Raw genomic sequence first — 21,807 nt, forward strand, 5'->3', positions numbered from 1 at the left:
GAAACACTTGAAAGCTATATTCCGGGATGGACAAAAGTTCTCGTTGCGAATTAGTTTTTATGTCTTCAATGCTCTCAAAACGGGATCCATGAAGTGGTAATTTTTGTTTTGGAAACAGGAAAAACTCACACGGGGCCATATCTGGAGAGTACGGTGGTTGTTCGATGATATTTGTTGAATTTTTGTTGAAAAACTCGTTAATAATGATCGCTTTGTGCGCTGCTACATTACCGTGGAGCAAAATCCAACTGTTGTTCCGCCAAAAATCTGGTCTTTTGCGACGAACATTCTCTCTCAAACGCCTCATAACGCCAAGATAATATTCTTCATTGACGGTTTGGGCCTCTGGTAAGAATTCCGATTGAACAACACTTCGAATTCTTCAGTTAAAGAGGTCAAAAGCCGTCCTGAACGTGGTACATCGTTCACTTCTCGCCTCTCTTTGAACGATTTATAGCTAACGTAAACTTGAGTTTTTGACATGGTTTAATCCCCACATGTTTTTTTCAACAATTTCCACGTTTTGGCATAAGTAATTTCGTTTGAAACACAAAATTTCACACAAACTCTTTATTCGATATTTTTATCCACAAAAATCGCAACGAACACAAAAGGCTGACTGGTTCCACTGTGTTCTGTGGTTAGTGTTGGTTCCCAATGATGCCGTAATCAAACTAAATGACACATAGCATTAAAAATCCAACCTGGAGAATTTTTTTTTTTTATATTCTCAAAGGGAAAATTTAATATAAGACTTTTCGGGAATTTATTTGACAGGATGTGTGTAACAGGCAGAGGGAGGCGTGGCAGACTAGTGATGTAAATTTGATTGAAAACATCGATGTCGATGTCCATTAACATTATCAAAATCAAGCATCGATGTTGGATTAATACATCGGATTGAGAATTCGATACATCGATGTATTTTTAATAAATGTTGAACTTGAATGTTTTTACTCGATAAAAACATAACGGGATGATTTATCGAATTTTAAAAGCAAACTCGACGTCCGCGCTGTATAAACGGTCATTTAAAAAAAAAATTCAAGTCTCTAGCTCTTATATCTTCGGAAATCGACGCGTTCAAAAATACGGACAGACGGACAGACGGACGGACGGACAGACGGACAGACAGACAGACAGACAGACGGACAGGGCCAAATCGACTCAGCTCGTCGCCCTGATCAAGAATATATATACTTTGTGGGGTCTGCCACGCCTCCTTCTGCCTGTTACATACATTTCAACAAAACCATTATACCCTGATTTCCCATTTTCAATGGGTTCAGGGTATAAAAATTTGAAAAAATAATAAATGTATGGTGTAAAAAATGTCTTATTCGACACGTCACCTTCGACCCTTAATAAAACTAAAAAATAAAAAAACTACACAATATTTTTGAATCAAATAAAAAACATTTTAAAGATGTACCAATTTCTAATAATTAAAAATTATTTGTAATAAATTGTCACTTAAGGTTTCGCTAAAATCTCAGGTTGAACTGTTCATTTAAAAAACGACTTACATTTTTTGTAGCCTATGAACCTCTTGGTTTTTTGTGATTATCTTGAAACTAACATTTGCCTAAAATCACTAATTATAGAGCTAATCAAGAGCTAAAAGATTCACTAATCTTTAAAATACAAAAATATTTTGGCATTCGTTTTTTATACCCTGAACCCATTTTCAATGGGAAATCAGGGTATAATGGTTTTGTTGAAATGTATGTAACAGGCAGAAGGAGGCGTGGCAGACCCCACAAAGTATATATATTCTTGATCAGGGCGACGAGCTGAGTTGATTTGGCCCTGTCCGTCTGTCTGTCCGTCTGTCCGTCCGTCCGTCTGTCCGTCTGTCCGTATGTATGAACGCGTCGATTTCAGAAGATATAAGAGCTAGAGACTTCAAATTTTTTTAAAATGTCCGTAATTACAGCGCGCATATCAAGTTTATCATTAAAATTCGATAACTCATCCCGATCTTTTTTTATCGAAAACCAGTTATAAAATTATATCTTTTACACCTTTATTGCTAGAGTCTCCAAATTTTTAATGTATGCTTACATGCAATTTATACTATTTCGGTTTTTGTTAAAATTAACCCCCCACCTCTAAATTCACCCCCTCACCCTCACTTTTGTAAGAAGCGTATTTCAAATACTAGAGACTTGTGCTTTGGCAATTACATGCATATTCATGTTATAATCATAATCTGAAAGTTTCATGAAGATCGTACGTCCATAAAAAAAGTTATTAAACAATTAAGTTCTCATAGTAAGCGCATACTGCAGCCCATGCGTGTTTATGCGTGGGTGCTTGTGTGTGTATGTGTTTGTGTATGTGTGTGTATGTGTTTGTGCATGTGTATGTATGTGTTTGTGTATGTGTGTGTGTATGTGAGTGTGTGTATGTGTGTGTGTATGTGAGTGTGTGTATGTGTTTGTGTCTGTATGCGTGTGTGTGTATGTATGCCTGTGTGTGCGTACGTGCATGTGTGTGTGTGTGTGCGTGTTTCTTGTGTAAGCTGAAAGACGCGAAAAATTATTGAAATATCTATTGCTCCGAGGGTTCAGGGGATCTCGTAGTCGAGCAGTCTCGACTAGAGCTTTCTTACTTGTTTTTAATTCAAACACGTACGAATGTCACATTCGCCACTAGAGAATTGCCCATATGCTTTTATAGAAGACTAATACATTTCACTAAAATTAAACAGAATTACATATTATTTTAGAGGGAACAGAAGATTCCATCATCCTTCTCAAAAAGACAAAAGGTTGCCTTCAAATGGGGTTAACTGCATTCGCAGATAATGGTGTTTTGCAAAACATCGATGCATCGCTCAACATCGGTAAAAATTGGTAACAAAACATCGATGCTCGATGCATCGATGATTTTTTACATCACTATGGCAGACCCCATAAAATATATATATTCTTGATCAGGGCGACGAGCTGAGTCGATTTAGCTCTGTCCGTCCGTATGTTTGTACGCGTCGATCTCAGAAGATATAAGAGTTAGAGATTTGAAATTTTTTCGCACGCATATCGAGTTTTGCTATAAATATCGATAGCTTGTCCCGTTATTTTGTTATCGATTAAAAGCATTATCGAAAACTAGTAATAAATTTATATCTTCTACATCTTTAAAGCTAGAGTCTCAAAATAATCTGAAAGTTTCATGAAGATAGTCAATCCAGAAGAAAAGTTATTAATCAATTAAGTTCCCATAGTAAGCCACCACTGCAGCAAATGCGTGTTTATGCGTGCGTGCGAGTGTCTGGGTGTGGGCGTGTGCGTGTGAATGTGCGAATAATTATTGAAATATAAGCTGCTCGAAGGGTTCAGGTGATCTCGTAGCCGAGCAGTCTCGACTAGAGCTTTCTTACTTGTTATTTTTTATACTCTGAACCCATTTTCAATGGGAAATCAGGGTATAATGATTTTGTTGAAATGTATGTAACAGGCAGAAGGAGGCGTGTCAGACCCCACAAAGTATATATATTCTTGATCAGGGCGACGAGCTGAGTTGATTTAGCCCTATCCGTCTGTCTGTCTGTCCCTCCGTCTGTCTGTCAGTATGTTTGAACGCGTTGATTTAAGAAGATACAAGACCTAGAGACCTCAATTTTTTGGAAAATGTCCGTGTATACCACGCGTATATCGAGTTTTGCTTTAAAAATTGAAAACTACTCCCGATATTTTTATCGATAAAAAATCTTATCGAAATCCGTTTTAAACTTATATCTCCTACAACTTTAAAGCTAGTCTCCAAATTTGTAATGTAGATTTATATGCAATTTATAAAATTTCGGTTTTTGTTAAAATTTACCCCCCACCCCTATATCCACCCCCTCATCAACATATTTGTAAAAGGAGTATTTAAAATACTAGAGACTTGTGCTTTGGCAAATGCATGCATATCCAGCCGTGCATATGTTATAATCACAATCTGAAAGTTTAATGAAGATCGTATGTCCATTGCACGCACACTGCAGCTCATGCGTGTTTATGCGTGGGTGCTTGTGTGTGTGTATGTATGTGTGCGTGTGTGTATGCGTGTGTGTGTGTATGCGTGTGTGTGCGTGTGTCTTGTGTAAGTAGAAAGATGTGAAAAATGATTGAAATAGCTATTGATCGAAGGGAATATATGTATGTATATATATTTATTTATTTATTATTATTTTATACATAACTGGATTTATGTAAATGACAAATTCATTCATGCGCTACTCAAACAAACATTACTACAGGTACTTCAAAGTTTATGTGCAAGCATGTATGTATGTTCATATTTGAGTATTTATATGCAGTGAATCCGGTTATAACGACTCCGCTTAAAGCGTCCAACCGGTTATGCCGACGAAAATTTGATGTCTTGCTTGGTCCCCATACAAACTTATATAAAAGAGCCTCCGCTTAGTACGTCTCCGCTTTTAATGACAATCCGCTTATCCCGACGTTTTTTCACATTTTTGAGTCATTCTCCAGATATAATGACGTGCCGAAAAAAATGCGAAATAATGACAACAAATTTAAGCATTGAAAGAGAGAGAGAGAGAGAGTGAGAGAGAGAAAGAGAGAGAGAGACACAAACTGCAACGCCGATGTCACATAAATGTTTCGATACCATGTTATTGAAATAATATGTATAATATATATATAATATATATATAAAAATATAATATATATATAAAAATAAATAATTGCTGTTTTATTACAAAATTAATTTTCTTTATGTTAAACCCCTTTAAGAACATGGCAACGGTAAAAAAAAAAAAGAAAAAATATGTATATATTTTTTTGCTTCTTCTGGTTAAAGCGTCCTCCGGGTATAGCGACATAAAATCGTCGGTCCCTTGAATGTCGCTATAGTCGGATTCCACTGTATTTATTATGTGCATTAGATTATTCTATTTTATTTATACCTAAACGCATTACGTAAAATTAATCGTTCATATAATATTAGCATACATGTACATATACATATGTAAATTGATATAGTCTGCTAGGAACAGCTGCATCCCTCTACGGACATATTTGGTATTACACTCAACACAAGTTGGTGATTTTCGTCAAAATACAGCAAGCTTAAGGAACTCATTTTCGTTGGCGAACAACATGGCGTCGCCGACGTAGTCAGCGCTGCTAAATGCGTGTGTGGATACTGCTCCAAATACCCAACCCTGCAGTCCCCGCTGCAAAAGTATGCATCGAATGATGTGGGAGCCACAACAAAGTGCCATCCGAAGCTGGTAAAGTTAACCTTTAAAGGATATCGACAGCAGCGCATATCGTGATCGTTCTCGGTGCAATCGAGATAAACGCTTCGTTTTCTTCGATGTTTTTTGCGGGATCCAATTTCAATATGCACGGTCTGTAAAGAAAGAAAATGTTAAAGATCAATGTACACCAGTGAAAGAATGTGTTATCTAGGCCCACGTCTTATAAAAAAAAAAAAAAAAAACAAGTAAGAAAGCTCTAGTCTAGACTGCACGACTACGAGATCCCCTAACCCTTCGAGCAACTGATATTTCAATAATACACACGAGCACATACAGCCATACGCACGCACGCATAAACACGCATTGGCTGCAGTGGTGGCTTACTATGGGAAGTTAATTGTTGAACAACTTTTCTTGTGGATGGACTATCTTTAGGAAACTTTCAGATAGTGAATATAACATATGCATATATTTGCCAAAGCATAAGTCCCTAGTATTTGAAATACGTTTTTTACAAATGTGAAGGTGAGGGGTTGAACAGGGGTAGGGGGTAAATTTAGATAAAAGTCTAAATTCCATAAAGTACATATAAATCTACATTAAAAATTTAGTGACTCTAGCTTTAAAGATGTAGGTATATCAATTTAGAACTGATATTTTAATAATTATTCGCACATTCACACGCACACGCCCACACCCAGACACACGTACGCACGCATAAACACGCATTGGCTGCAGTGGTGGCTTACTATGGAAATTTAATTGATTAATAACTTTTCTTCTGGATTGACTATCTACATGAAACTTTCAGATTATTTTGAGAGTCTGGTTTTAAAGATGTAGGAGATATAAATTTATTACTGGTTTTCGATAATGCTTTTAATCGATAACAAAATAACGGGACAAGCTATCGATATTTAAAGCAAAACTCGATATGCGTGCGAAAAAATTTCAAATCTCTAACTCTTATATCTTTTGAGATCGACGCGTTCAACCATACGGACAGATGGACAGACAGACAGAGCTAAATCCACTCAGCTGATCCGTCGCCCTGATCAGGAATATATATACTTTATGGGGTCTGACACGCCTCCTTCTGCCTGTTACATACATTTAACAAAACCATTATACCCTGATTTCCCATTGAAAATGGGTTCAGGATATAAAAAGCAGCCTACAAACATTTTTCAGTAAATATGTAGTATTCTTATGACTTATGACAATAAGTGCGAAGGATTATTTTTATTATCATAACAAATATTTGAACGAAGCACCTGAATATAAAGAAATGTTATGTTATGTTTCAAATATCTCTTGATTATTGAATATATAGATTTGTATATATACCAATGGATTTTTTGCAGTACTATCTGTCGTGACAACCAAGGGCCGCATCCATGGCTCGACACCTTTTATAAAAATCTCCTGGGTTTGACTGGGATCTATTGCGGCTCCTGTACCTATTAAGGGTTTCAAATCCACGTTGACCCATTGACCCAATCCAGTTGGAATTTTATGTCGGAACTCGAAGATTTTTGCCTTGTGCGTATAATTTGTGTTATTTGCTCGACGTATAGCCCGATGCAAGGCTACGACAATCTCCTTATTCTGAAAATCGGACAATTCTTCAAGCATTTTCGGTTGATAGATACTGATCCATTCCAATCCACGCAAATACAAGTGAAGTGTCACATAAGAAATATCTGAGGATCCTGATTCAAATTTGAAACGTAAGACATCTGTTTTCCGATTATGTCGCACATGGGGCTCTAAAAAATAAAAAATAAATAAAAAGCAACCAAAACAAGTAAAAAAGCTCTAGTCGAGAGTGCTCGAATACGAGATCCCCTGAACCCTTCGAGCAGCTGATATTTCAATATTTATTCGCATATGTACACATACACGCACACACACAGACATACGTACGCACGCATTAACACGCATGGGCTACAGTGTGCGCTTACTACATATGAGAACTTAATTTCTTAATACCTTTTTTTGTGGATGTAGCACAAGTCTCTAGCATTTGAAATACGTCTTTTACAAACAAGTGAAGGGGTGAATACAGGAGTGGGGGGTAAATTTTAATAAAACCGAAATTGTATAAAATGCATATAAATATACATTTGGAGACTCTAGCTTAAAAGGTGTAGGCGATATAATTTTATAACTGATTTTCGATAAGGTTTTTATCGATAAAAAAATAAAGGGATGAGATAAATTATATCTTCTGAAATCGACGCGTTCAAATATACGGACAGACGGACGGACGGACAGACGGACAGGACCAAATCAACTCAGCTCGTCGCCCTGATCAGGAATATATATACTTTGTGGGGTCTGTCACGCCTCCTTCTGCCTGTTACATACATTTCAACAGAATCATTATACCCTGATTTCCCATATTCATACCAAGTAAGAAAGCTTTAGTCGAGACTGCTCGACTACGGGATCCCTTGAACCCTTCGAGCAAAAGATATTTCATTCATTTTTCGCGTCTTTCTCCGTACACAAGACACACGTACACATACACTAACACACACACGCACACACACACAAACACCAAACATACGGACACGCGGACAGACGGACGGACAGACAGACGGACAGGGCTAAATCAACTCACCTCGTCGCCCTGATCAGGAATATATATACTTTGTGGGGTCTGCCACGCGTCCTTTTGCCTGTTACATACATTTCAACAAAACCATTATACCCTGATTTCCTATTGAAAATGGGTTCAGGGTATAAAAATGCAGTGCATTTTGGACCGCGAAAGAGCATTGTACAGACTGGCCTTATGGACTGTATCATTTTACTTCTTTAATTAATGTCTAATGAAATCATATTAATATTAATATTTCAACATCATTTGAAAAATAGTATATAAAGCGAGTTAAATTTAGTTTGTCAGCAATTGTTATTACTAAAAAATTTTACCACAATTTATTACAAATAGTAATAGTATTTAACTCACGTTCTGGAAATATATAAACACGGTTTATATGGGAAAGTATGCTTTCATATTCAATATCATCGTCGTTAATTGTAAATTCAGTGGCCTTATGCATTGGCATTTGTACCCGTTGATGCTTATCAATTTCAATATTATAGATATACTGAAAATCTTTAAAATTATTAGGATCGTCACCCTGCATTTCCAAAGACGTATTTTTATTGGACGCTTCATATTTAGAATTATTATTAGAGCTCTGTTTAATGTTTTGCGTAATATTCACAGAGTCCGTCACAGTATCTTCATGCATATACAGAGCAGATCCAAGCTTGTTTGGAGCAGGAGTAGCAGCACCGTTTGGCTTACTCTTTTGACCCCACATCGAGTTCAAAAGCGAGGAATTATAGTTTTTGTAAAAATTCTCCAATATGTTCTGAGGTACATTTATTGGCTTTGTTATATTGGGCAATTTCTTTAAGTTCAGTCGCATCAAAATATGCATCTTAATCGATTCCAAGCTATCCTGTTTCGCTTTCTCCCTCAGCTGACGTTGCAGCACAGAATCTCCACTAATCAAACTATTTCTGTTTACGCTAAATCCTTGTATGCTTGCTGGCATTTGACCTAGGGGCTGATCCGACCGCCTTTGGCTCTGGCTTTGGCTGTGTTCCTTTATAATTGGAGTGTGAATAGCAGTTGTATGTGTTTGATTTCGATGGCTTTCTGTGCTGTTTGATCCAAGCAATTTTTCTGTGTCTCTCGTTACTTCCTGGGCAGATGCTAGAATAACGATCGATAATAAAATCGATAGTAAAACTTTAGACGCATATCGGGTGACTACCAATCGAAACTGCCAGCTCCTATTGTTCCTCATAATCATCATCATCTGTTGTCGTTTTATAGCGCTGTGGCATTGGCAAGACTTTTTTAAAGACATATTAAGAAAGAAGTTTGTGCAATCGGAATCGTATTCGGAATCAAAATCGCAATCGGATTCATCAATGCTAGTTAAACGATCAATTGTTTTCCCATTTTCTGTTTGACCTCGTTGATTTTCGGCTAACCTTGTAGTTTCCTTTAGTGACGTCATGGCTTAATAATCGTTTCCAAGACTCAATTCTGGAGTATTTTCCTTAAAAAAGAAAAAAGTGATTCGATAATACAATAAAATGTAAACCCTTTTCTGGTCCTTAGATTTAACAAGTAAGTCGGTTCTAGTTAAGACTGCTTGACTAGGAGATATCCTGAACCCCTCAAGCTGATATTCCAATCTGTACATCTTTTATGCACACATATATCTACACACCCGTATAAGAAAGTGCTCTGTGTTGTTAATTAATTTCTCTTGTAGTAAGACTGTCTTCATGAAACTTTCAGAACGTGATCATATTGTTCTAGTACCTGAAATACGTTTTTTACAAATTTGGGGCGAAGGATCCGTGGTATCCAAAATCTGTAAATTACGAAATCTTTGTATTCATCAAATGTATATACCCTAAATCTGAAATCTGTAGGTCTAAAAGTGCTCAAATTAGGCTGAAAAGACAATATCAATTTATCGATCATTCTCGATAAAGAGAAATTGAATGAGTTTTCGAAGTTGTACTGCTTATGGTATGGAGTATACATGCAAAATATCTCTAGTTCTTATATCTTCAGAGATCTCGGCGTTCATACGGACTAAGGGATGGACAGACGGACAGGCTATATATTAAGCTAGTCGCCCTGGTCAAGAATATATATACGCCTTTTACATACTTTTCACAAAGCATTATAACACATTATAACCTGATTTCCAATTTCAGTTCAGTTTAGGTTATACAATTACATAATTTTTATATAGCAATAATCTGACTATGAGTTGCCAGTTTAAATGCAAAGATTACTGTCATTCTTTACATATAGATAGAGTCCAACGAAAGGATATTGTCAACTGATATTGTTACTGATAAATTTTTACAATGACTAGGGTGACCATCTGGGCCGGAGCCCAGTTCGGAACTGTCAAGAACTCCCCCCCCCCCCTCCCCAGTCCCTCTCTCATTCGCTCTGGAAAATAAGCATTTTAAATAAATCATTTGTCACACAGACTAATACATAAATTCAACTTTTACTTTCTTCATATTTAGCATAATTACATTATCTTGGGACTATTTCCACAAGAAGAACATTCATATACATATATTAATACATCCTTATATTTAATTGTTATTATATTCATGCTTGCCTGACTTATACTTCTCCAATTTGTCTATTTTTCCGAACATATTTACATAACATTTCTTTCATCCATATTTAATGTTTTTATAAACAAAATTCTTGACTTGTCTCTACACAAACTTCTTCAAGTTTGCATTTCGTCAAAATGACTATTTTTTTTATCGACACAAAACCGTGTATTTTATTATTAAATATACACATATTTGTTCGGTCAAGTACACTCACCAAATGTCTTATCCAAGTTTTACAATCAACACCCACAATCACTTAACAGTTTCAATCCCATCATATTCCTTTATATTTATTATTATTTTCCTCTTCAAGATATGTATGGGTATACATACATACATGGATAAGTATGCATTAATACATATACATGTACTGTGTGTATGAATATACATACATACATATGAATTTTTGTAAACGTAACTGGCGCGATTTTTCGATTCGAAGCTCTCAAGCCAAATGCATTGTTATGAATATAATAAATACATATAAATTAATAATAATAATAAAATTTACCCATCAAATGTTATAAAGCCGGCAGAGATGTATGACTTATTTTATTTATTCTCGAATTTAATACATTATGTGCTAATAAATCTGCTTTCGGTGTGAGTGTATTCTATTCACGCTCAGTTCCGAGCTCTTTCGTTTTGTGCTGTAGTTAGTTTTTCGAGCTTGTTTATTCTCTTTAATCTTTACCGAGTGTTGGTTTATGTACATACGTTGATACAGGCATACATATATCTTTGTATTAATTAATATATGCCTGTACAAATATAGATGTGCATACACACAGACATATACATACCTATATACATTTGTTTGCATTCATTCGTCAGAGTCTTTTGGTATATGTTTGTGCTGTGTGTGTTACGTTCACGGTGTGCATAAACGGTTCATATTCATGTGAATCTCACTCAGAAGCTCTTGATGGATCACTCTTACTCTATTATATTCAATTAAAATCATTTATAAATCATAATCAATTTTTGTGTTCTTGAACTTCAGGTCAGTGTTGAAAGTGCAGTTATTCCTTTTGATGCATTCAGATTTATGTGTGCATGTACATACATTTACATACATATGTACATATGAACTACATATTAACTACGTATCTCAAAGCGCACATAACCAGTATATGTAAATATGTATGTATGTATACATATAAGAATTTCGATAACAAACATTTGTATATGAAAAAAAATATATATATACATATATATATATATATATATATATATATATATATATATATATATATATATATATATATATATATATATATATATATATATCTATATATATATATATATATATATATATATATATATATATATATGTGTGTGTGTATGTGTGTATAAACACGCATGTTTGTGGGTATGTACTCGAAATCTATTTTGAACACTTCTGTGAACGTACTTTTTAGAAACATATGTAGGTACGTACGGTTTTATACATACACACATACTTGTATATGTACATGTATGTAGGCACATTCATGAGTATGTGTACACATGTATGTTTGTGTGTATATTTCTCAGCATACATATATGTATCTAAATGGCTGCATGTCTACATATTCACTCATATGATCGCAAATTTTTGTTATTTATTCATGCATTGTACATACATGCACAGGCATACACTTTTTTTTATGTTATAAAACAATATGTAATAAAAATATTAGCACATGTGTCAATTATTTCACTTGCACCGCGCACACAGCTTTAAAAAAGTAATAATAATAAATTTATTAATAAAACAGGGATCGGCAGATATGGCAACCGCTACGGCAGCGGCAACAGCAACGCCAATGAATACAGCGATATACAACAGAGCCTGACCGTGCCATATAACTAACTGACAGATCCGCATCGACATTCACAGACATAAACAAGAAGCTGTTGTGCTGAGGATGAGTGTGTGCTTCGTTCGGTTAGGGCACCAGGTCCCATTTCAGTGTGTGGGTGTGCAGCGTCAATGCTTTGCACATTATTCATAGTCTAATATACGTGCTTATTTAAATTTCAATCTAGCACGCACTGTTGGTAAATAAGTCTTGGATGCTTAATTCTATATTTGTTCTTAATCAAATAAAATATATGTTAATACTCAGATAACTATATACTATATACTATGATACTATGATAAAACATTGCGCTCTCATGAAGGACCCCGATTGCGGCCCTGCTTTTGTATACCCTATACCCGTTGCTCTGCTTCAAATGGCTCCCGACACATATATATCCTTTTAATTAATTTATATATATTCATATGTTTTAAAGTATATCTATACTCTGTAGCAGTTGAGCACCTGAAATATATTTTTTTATAAAAGTGAAAATTGATATAAATTTTTAAATGGTATCCTCAAGTCGACTTTAATATTCTTATGCACTCTTAGTTGTTCTTGCTTGCCACGAAATACGTCAGCCAATTATTTAGTCATCTATCGAATTATAAATACTCTACTTCAGTTGACCTAAATCCGAATACGCACTATGCTTGGGCATCAAACGGAGTATTGAAATTACAAAATTTTTTCTTATTAAGATATGATATTTGTATACTTTATGAATAAATGAGAAAGTTGCAAATATTTATTATTTCACAAAATATATTGGAGATGCAAAGCTTATGAAAAAGTGTTAGCTGTGATTTGAAAAAAGAGAAAAACAATTGCTGACTTTCGTCTTCCTATTATTCATTTTGCGGAACGTTAGTTTTTCTTGATGTCCTAACTGGTTTCAACAGCTTCTACTCCTTCTGTTACTTCGGCCAAAGAGATACAATTTATAAGTTTGTGACAAAAACCTGACCAAGTATAAATATAATTACTTATATATATTGAGTTGATTTAGGTAGTAACGCGTGAAAGAACTTTATATATATATATATATATGTATATATATTTTAAACTCAATATATAAATAAATAAATAAGTTAGCTTGAAGTATCAACAAAATTAAGGATACTAATTTGTTTTTAAGAAATTTAGCTGCAGAATAGTACGGTAGTGTCAAGTTAAGTTCGTTTGCTAACTTGATTTTCATCACTGTACTCGTCTATCGAAATTTCGTTCAGTGAGTAAAGCTCGCCGCCTTTCGTTAAGTGAGTTAAGCTACGAACACAGCGAAGATAAGCAAATACATCAACCTTTCCCTTTTATCGCATTCACATTGGGCTATTAATAGCAGCGAGTCTGTCTATTTCCAATTATTACAACGAACGTAGTAGCTGTATCCAGCACTGTATAAAAGAGAAAATCATGTTCGATAGCATTGTGGAAATTATAGGCCTAACGAAAATGAGTCACAATCAACATAAAAATTGCAGTATGCGGTGTGAATTTCTATGTATATATAGAGGAGAAAACTTAAATGTAGGAATATTCGCAATTCGAATATTTGATTATGTTTTGTTGTTTGGTTACTGACAAACCATATACCAACACCCACAACAACAAAGAGCAATCATAAGGGCAACTCACCGCTAACATGCGAATTTCTATGTTTAAGTCCACAAGTAAACTTTGTGGTTAAGACTCGGCGAGCCACATTCGCACATTAAATGAATTAGCGTGTACTCAAATTTTGAGTTCAGTTGATTCCGTTTGGAAATTTTTTTTTTTTTACAATTGAGAGTTGATGTCCTTAACTCTGGATATTCTCGTTCCTTCAACGTGGTGTTAAGTTGTATATGTATATGCCTTGAGTTGCCTTAGCCCAGCTTCTGTTTATTGTGATTTGTTGCTTGGTTTTGCTTTGTTTTCTTTTTACAAATCGAAAATTTAGATCTTTGTAGCTGAGCATAGGAACAGTCTGAGTCACAGCATGTGGTGAAAATCAGCGTGATCTTAGTTAAGTGATTTTCTTAGCTCAAACAAATAGTGTAGATCACCGCGACCTTTGTGATGAACAACCCTCAAAGGGACAAGACGATTCTATATCGATTCTCGTGTGAAAACATGCAATTATGGTTTTACTTGTATTATTACTGAGTTTTTATGAGAAGAACCACGGTTATTGTACCTCATTTGCTTTAAGGGTTGCCTTTTTTAAAGTCATTTTGTGAAGGCACGCGGTTGAAGAATTTCATAGTTATGCTAAGAACAGTGATTTGCAAGTGATATGTGATTACAACAACAACATATCCTAAAACATACAGAAGACTTTTGACGGAAGTGTCCAACCAGGGCAGGGGACAGGGTTAGAGTGACTTATTTCGTCTGTATATTCATATATATTCATTTACTGTTGCGATCAGGAATGCACATATTTTCACAGATTGACCCTGATTGCCAATATCACAAAGAGAAGGCAGCGGGCAATAGAATTTTCAAAGAGTGCAAGATTTTTTAAGAGCCAAAAACTGATTTGAGCTGCAAGAGATAATAACGCATTGCAAATTTGTTTTACCGTCGAGGCATAGTTGCGTTCTATTTAGTATAAAAACGCAGAAAAGTTATGTCCAGTTACACCTAACTACAACACTTTTCAAGCCCTTAACCCATTAGAAAATTACAGTTCTGTATATTTTTGGTTTCTAGCTAGCAGCTAGGTTGGCATCAAGGTTGGCAAATTGAAAGTTCACATTATAGTTATATTTTCCTAATCATCTAAAAATTGAAAAACAATCTTTAATGAAATAGTATGCGTTGATTATTTTCTATGTCGGGAGCGTCTGACTAAAGTACACATACTGGCTTTTATTTCTATACTAACAAAACAAATTACCTATTTAATGCTTCCCTTCATAAGAACTGGCAAAAATGTCGATTTTCTATTTGTTCCACTCAGTTGGACTTTCAAACCCAACGCTTACTCCTGCCATTTGTTAAATCACAGCACTTTGAGTACACATACTTCCCAGGCTCAATCTCCATCCACCCTTCACCATTCACCATGCTTTAGTAGATCGGGCTGATATATGAAATCTAAGACTACGGATGAAAAAGGCCAATGGGGGAATGTTCCGATTTCATCTAGTCTTTAATTCTCTTGAGATAATTGCTAGAGCCACTATATAAATATATACACACTCTTATAGATACTTCAAGAACATATGTAGATTTATCAGGAATAAATCATCACACCTTTGGTTTCATCTAACGTTAGCAGTTTTGAGCAGTCGGCTAAATACAATTTCCCTATTTTTGTTCGACTTAATCGTATTTTTATGGAATATGAAATGCTTCACTTACTTCATGGATATTTCTTTACTGATTCCTTAATATTGACCATGTGTGGAAAACAAATATACTCCTTTCACACCGATAACGCATATAAAAATATTTTGGTTGCTCTATGGGAATTTAGATATGGATTCCAATTTATACAGCTTGTATGCAACCGAAAACATTTTCAAATAAGGTATTATTTTCAATGTTAAATGTTATAATATGAATGCTTTCAAAATATATCAACTAAAGATATATTTTTAATGGAAGGGTATTTATGAGTCACTTACATTTGTGTACTATTTAAAACGCGTTGATAATAATTCGAAACTTTGACGAATTTTGAAATTTCGGTTCGTTGGATTTAATGCGATACCATCGTCATCCGTGTAACAGATAAGTACTAAGCAGAGAGAGAAAGAGAGGGAGGGAGAGAGAGAGAGAGGGAGAAAGCAAGTAAGTACTAAGCATAGGGAGGGAGGGAGAGAGAGAGAGGGACAAAGCAAGTAAGTACTATGTATGTATTTAATATTAAAATGTTTAGATATGTTAAATGTCTCTTTGATGGGAGGGTGAAAATTGCCCTTGCATCTATATCTTTAAACGGTTCGTTTCCCATTTACAATACTTATTCAAGTAAGTGTTTGAGGCATTTGAGCATTTCTTTTTCAATATTTAGTTCAGTATGTTAATTAACTGATTAGTAACAGCAAGAAAATGCTTGCGAAACTCACAAAGATCTTAACATTTTAACATTTTAACTAAATTGGAAAATATTCATAAAATATTTCAATCAAATGCTGAAAATTTTTTAAAAATCCGTTATGTTACATACGATATAAAAATATACGTTTAACTGGGGTAGAGACGGTTAGAGTTTATACAAATATTAATTCATTTCATTTCGCTCTCTTTTATTTTTTTTATAAACAATTAGCTCATTCCACCTGAGAGAGCAACTTCGAGCGAATATCAGGAAATATAAATCTTGCTGTCAATTGCTGGATGGAAATTTGGAGTAGCCCATTCAGGATAAATTCTAAAATCGATATCAAAATTGGCTGCTTGCTCCCATTCCTAGAAATTGATAATCGCCTTCAAAACTGTTATATATACATATGTATATGCTTATCATTTCTCATCTAATGCACTGAATGCCATTGTACGATTTATTTATCTGTATGTGTTCATATTATGTAGTCGTAAATAGTAGAATATTGTTATTAAATATATAACCTGAAATTAAATATGTTTATATCTTTGCTATACCAGCTATACTGCAATCTTTTTAATTTTTGTTGTTATATCTGTTGGATGGGCATCCCAGCATGTATTCTTTTAATTACGTATGCATCCTTTAATGCCACTCAACGAACTGCTCCCCTTGTTCTAGAGAATATCCATTCCCGGAACGGGGTTGGGATTGGACTTTTGTTAAGTGATAATCCTTATGGGATATGTGTGGGTGGTATAGGTATGGGTATGGCAGAAGTGGGAGGCACGGCACGGAATGCTCATAATAATTGAAGCATATTCACAGTGGTTGGCTCTCGGGTGAAATGGGCGTGCGTGAAACTTGGCTGTTGTGCTTTGGTAAACCCCGATGATTGATTCCCCTCTTGTCCCACTTCCTCGCTTCCCATTTCACCGCTTAACAGTTTCCCACAGCGATTGTACACACCATGGCGTGTCTCTGATATGTATTTTTGGTTGTTTGTATTTGGTTGGCTGGTCAAATGCTTGGCTGGCCATCAAGCGGGCTGTCTGCCTGGCTGCCTTGTTGCTAGTACTCGAGTCTTTAATTGTTTAATGACTCGTTAGTAAGATTCCCGGTGGGGAGCAATGCGGACAAAACATAAAGGGGGCTGCCTGGTATTTTCAAATGTGATAATTGTTGTGATTTATTATGGATTAAGCAAATTTGGTGTAAATTATACATATTTTACGCCGACAATTTCAAATAAATCTGTAGTAACTGTCAAGTAAGTGTGTATCTATACATCAATACAAAAACTAGTAGGTTCTATAACGAATGATAGTGGGAAACAAAAATTGAAGCTGAAAATGATCCTTATATAATATAAACATATTTACAATATTTTCTATACTTTTAGTGCTTAAAATAAAGTACAATTTTCCCAATGCATTTAATGCTCAGATCCAATTGCTTAATCTAGGGTGAGTATCGAGCGAATAATAACAGTTTTTATTGGTATTTAAACAAAATTTGAAATCATACGGACGGACAGATAGCAATACGGACAACACACAACATAAATATAATCATTACCTTTTGTGAAGCAATACAAAACTTAAATTGCAAATTTACAAACGCAATGACTATTCGGAAGGATTTAGAATTGGAAGATGAACTGTGTTCAAAAACTGTTGCGCTATATATAACACTTTTTGGACTTTGGATGTGAATTATTGATTAAAGACTGCATCGAGGCAGATTGCGGCATATAAGTCCTCTTAGTTTTTGTTAATATACACATTTTAATATAACCTAAAGTTTTCCCGTTTGTTAAAATCTGCGCCCATGTTCTTCCTGCTAAGTATGCACACATACATACATCCGAATTGAATATTTCATGCCTATCCCATTACTGGCTTCAACCACGGCCTTAGTTTGACTCTACACATGCTTCGCAACGCTTGGTCTGTATAGTAAGGCATTGCGTTCTTATCGCTTGCTCGCAAGACTTCACTCAGGACGCAGTGAGCATATCAGACGGTCGCATGCTGCTCAGCCAACATCAACACGAAACAACAAACAATAAAAACAGCAACAAATGGGAGTTGAAAACCGGTAAAGCAGCGATGCAAAATGATGTAACAATTTACGGTAATCAATTTGTAATCTTAGTCGTAATCGTATTCTTGCACGACGTCGCCTTTGCCACGCCCATTGCTATGTTACTGCAAAACACATAGAAAATGTCGCAACTTTGAAAATAAAAATAAACAAGTAAGAAAGCTCTAGTCGAGACTGCTCGACTAGGAGATACCCTGAATCCTCTAATCTGATATTCTAATCATTCTGCACTTCTTTTATGCACACATACATACAGATGCATCCACACGCACGCATAAGCCTGCGCTCTGCTAACTGCGCAGTGGGCAGCGACTGCGCTTGGGCTGCGCTGCAGTGTGGGCAATATTATGAGAATTTATTTGTCGAATAATTTCTTTTGTAAACAGACTACAGGTTTAAAAATGTTCAAATTAGGCTAAAAAAACAAAATCAATTTTTCGATTATTCTCGATAAAAAAGTTATCGGACGATGTATCGAAAAATAAAGCAAACTCGTACTGCGTATGGTACACACGGGTATGCATGCCAAATTTCAGCTCCCTAGCTCTTATAACTTCTGAGATCGACGCACTCATACGGACGGACGGACGGACGGACGGACGGACGGACGGACGGACAGACGGACAGGGCTATATCGACTCAGCTCGTCACGCTGATCAAGAATATATATACTTTGTGGGGTCTGCCACGCCTCCTTCTGCCCGTTACATACTTTTTCACAAAACCATTATACCCTGATTTCCCATTTTCAATGGGTTCAGGGTATAAAAATCGACACAAGAAGTTATCTTAAATCTTAATACTTCATCACAAAGCTGGAAAAAGGGTATAAGACTTATTGGCAAGACAGTTGCCAGTTCGTCCGTCCGTCGGACCTGAATCATGTGCTTGCTGAATTGTATATAGCTTATGAAATAAAACATTTTCGCTTTAGTTGTGAAGTTGTATAGCGTAGTCGGTTGGCGTTCCAGATTTAAATTTGTGTTAATATTATGATACAGATACAAATACAGATTAAGCACAAGTTATTAAAGATCGGATGGTTCAGCTCTAGTTCCTCTTTTACAGTAAAGCTTAATTGCAAAGTTTGGAGTGTTTATTCTTTATTTTTTCATAGTCCAGATCGACTTCGTATCTAGATTCAAAGCGTAAATCATTAATATTCCTATTGGTGCAAAACTGGTCGCGCAACACAACACGCGGCGGATTCGGCCTCAGCTCATCCTCGATGCGGGAAACTTTTGCATCAACGCCGTTCCACATGGCGTTCTATACGGCACGTGGCACAATCGAGTTCCGATGATCTGCAGGACGGGCACAATTTCCTGCTGAGAGACTTGCTTTCATGTGTCTTATATAGGAATTGGAATCATACTTATATTGCTCCGTTGCGTGCAAGATTCGTTTTCGTTTTCTTGGCATCTTTGTACATATTAGAATGATTCCAAGCGATAAAAGCTTGCGCATATCTCAGATGTAATCGTAAGAAATTAAAATTCTTAGTTTCATAAAAAGGGGTGCTTGTCAAGCAACGCTATAAAAGAGGGGATGACTGGACGGCTCCTGCAGTTCTAAATACGTGTTGTTATCATATGTGATGATGGGTTTGAAATGAAGGATCAGACTGTATTATATATCAATGTCTTGTAGGGATATATATATATATATATATATATATATATATATATATATATATATATATATATATATATATATATATATATAACTGGTAGTGGTGAAAGAGATTAGTTTAACACATGGCAATTTCAGTATTTTTATAGTTATATATATGTGTATATCAGTGATCAGTGCAAAGTAGCAAACCTAAACTAAAGTACAATGCACACCCAATTCAAGAGAGATAACATGTGCACACATGTCTACAGACATGCTACCAGGTGAGTTTTCTTAACGAATTTCAATGAATATGATTTTAATTTCAGCAAATAATCCAAATACATTCTCTATTCAATATTTGTTTATTTATTACACATTTAAAATTGACATAGGGTTTATGTGTGAGTATTAATTTAAATATCTATTCGAAAGGTCTAAGACGTGAACATTTCACATTTCACACGCATTCACTCGGTGCTTTAGAGCTTTAAGATTTATATGGATGTCAAAATTTATTGTCATGGACTGATATGAAATAAATCGAAATGCAAAAATTAGGGACCTTAGCTTCAAAAGCGGGTTGAATTATAATTTAATATCTGAGGTTCGCTAGCTATTCCATCGAATAACAGATATAAATTTTGTTACTTATGTTAAACGTACTATATTGATATATACCTCATCGTTTGAAGTTGATGTTAGACACTGTATATATTTAATATATAATTTAATTTCATTTAAAGAACATTTAGAAATTATATATTTTGCGGATATCTAGTATATGGATTACTTTAATGTGAAATTAAATAGCTGATGTGGCACGACCCGACGGGGTCAGATTTATGAAATATTCCTGCCACACATAAATTTTTTCGTTAGAAACATAGACCATTATGATCGGATTTAATGAAAAGAAGATATCATCACAAAGTTAAACACTCCTACTTAGTAATTTTCTTTTTTTTAATTCTAGGTTGTAACTGTGAGTTACATCAAAAATCTAAATCGGAAAAGAAATCAACTTTTGCCCGCAAGAAAGTGTCAATTCGATGGGACTGTAGCAACTCGCCTATTAGTAATCATTTTCATATGCATTCTGTAAACATTTTGTGCAAAAATGGAAATCGTACTTTACAGTATATATGTATGGCTATCTCTATCTAATGCCGATATTCAGCCGAGCGATTCGCAAGCCAGCGAAAGCAGGACAAACGATAATACACACTTACGATATGCTGGCTGCATGTGCAGATGAGGGTGTGTCCGCGTCCGTCGTCATTTTGAAAACAACCACGCACCCACGCCCACGCCCACGTTTACACACAGAATCGAAATCAGGAACAGGAACAGGAACAGGGTCCTGAAGCTCCATGCCGCCCATTCGTTCGCATTCGCATTCGTGTTGTGATTGTGTTTGTCGAAACGGAAGCCATGTGGGTAGTTAACGGAACAGTCTAGAGGTTATTGTATCGGAATGAAACAATTCAATTGGGCGACTGCAACTTACTCGCCCGTTCATTCGGGTAATTCAAATAGAATTCGAGTTTCCCAATCCAACAAGCAGACATGTGTACTCATGTACACAAATCCGCATACACAGTCGTACACACATATACGTATGTATATACATATATATATATATATATATATATATGAAAATTGTGTATGCGATGACCCTGTGTGCATAACACATAATATATAAAATCAAATTACGTTAATATAAGAAAAATTTTTCATTGTTTAAATTTTCCACGTAATATTTAGAATATATACATTATGGCTAAATCAAT

General features: G+C 35.3%; 1 protein-coding gene and 1 long non-coding RNA gene across 10 annotated transcripts; one reads left to right on the forward strand and one right to left on the reverse strand.

Annotated features, from left to right (window-relative positions):
- Positions 1–4,685: 4,685 nt before the first annotated feature.
- On the reverse strand, positions 4,686–12,170 carry myo (growth/differentiation factor myoglianin). Of its 8 annotated transcripts, XM_089472495.1 has the most exons (6): positions 11,212–11,510; positions 10,920–11,147; positions 10,623–10,714; positions 8,199–9,309; positions 6,569–6,990; positions 4,686–5,373 (listed from the first exon to the last, which is right to left on the reverse strand). In XM_089472495.1, exons 4-6 carry the CDS (start codon positions 9,265–9,267, stop codon positions 5,005–5,007), a joined length of 1,860 nt encoding a protein of 619 aa, XP_089328621.1. In that variant the 5' UTR covers positions 9,268–9,309; positions 10,623–10,714; positions 10,920–11,147; positions 11,212–11,510; the 3' UTR covers positions 4,686–5,004. The 8 variants fall into 8 exon arrangements, with proteins under 8 accessions (XP_089328621.1, XP_089328623.1, XP_089328620.1 ...); XM_089472497.1 differs by lacking the exon at positions 10,623–10,714 and having other exon boundaries at positions 10,920–11,058; XM_089472494.1 differs by lacking the exon at positions 10,623–10,714 and having other exon boundaries at positions 10,920–11,096.
- LOC149268291 (uncharacterized) lies at positions 11,271–21,806 on the forward strand. 2 transcript variants are annotated; one of them, XR_016270748.1, is made up of 3 exons: positions 11,271–11,411; positions 12,169–17,760; positions 20,991–21,806. It is a non-coding gene; the product is annotated as an uncharacterized LOC149268291 (long non-coding RNA). The 2 variants fall into 2 exon arrangements; XR_016270749.1 differs by lacking the exon at positions 20,991–21,806 and adding an exon at positions 17,832–18,655.
- Position 21,807: the final 1 nt, after the last annotated feature.

Source organism: Drosophila arizonae, chromosome 6 (genome assembly GCF_054131065.1).
Source record: "Drosophila arizonae isolate 15081-1271.41 chromosome 6, UAZ_ARI_1.0, whole genome shotgun sequence".
Lineage (NCBI taxonomy): Eukaryota > Metazoa > Arthropoda > Insecta > Diptera > Drosophilidae > Drosophila > Drosophila arizonae.

Bases quoted from the DNA above. Each gene is read 5' to 3' on its own strand.
- myo (XM_089472498.1), bottom strand. From the start codon at position 9,267: ATGACGTCACTAAAGGAAACTACAAGGTTAGCCGAAAATCAACGAGGT. The intron at 6,991-8,198 runs GTGAGTTAAATA...TTTATTTTTTAG, and splicing joins TGTTTATATATTTCCAGAAC to AGCCCCATGTGCGACATAAT. The intron at 5,374-6,568 runs GTATATATACAA...CTTTCTTTACAG, and splicing joins GTACTGCAAAAAATCCATTG to ACCGTGCATATTGAAATTGG.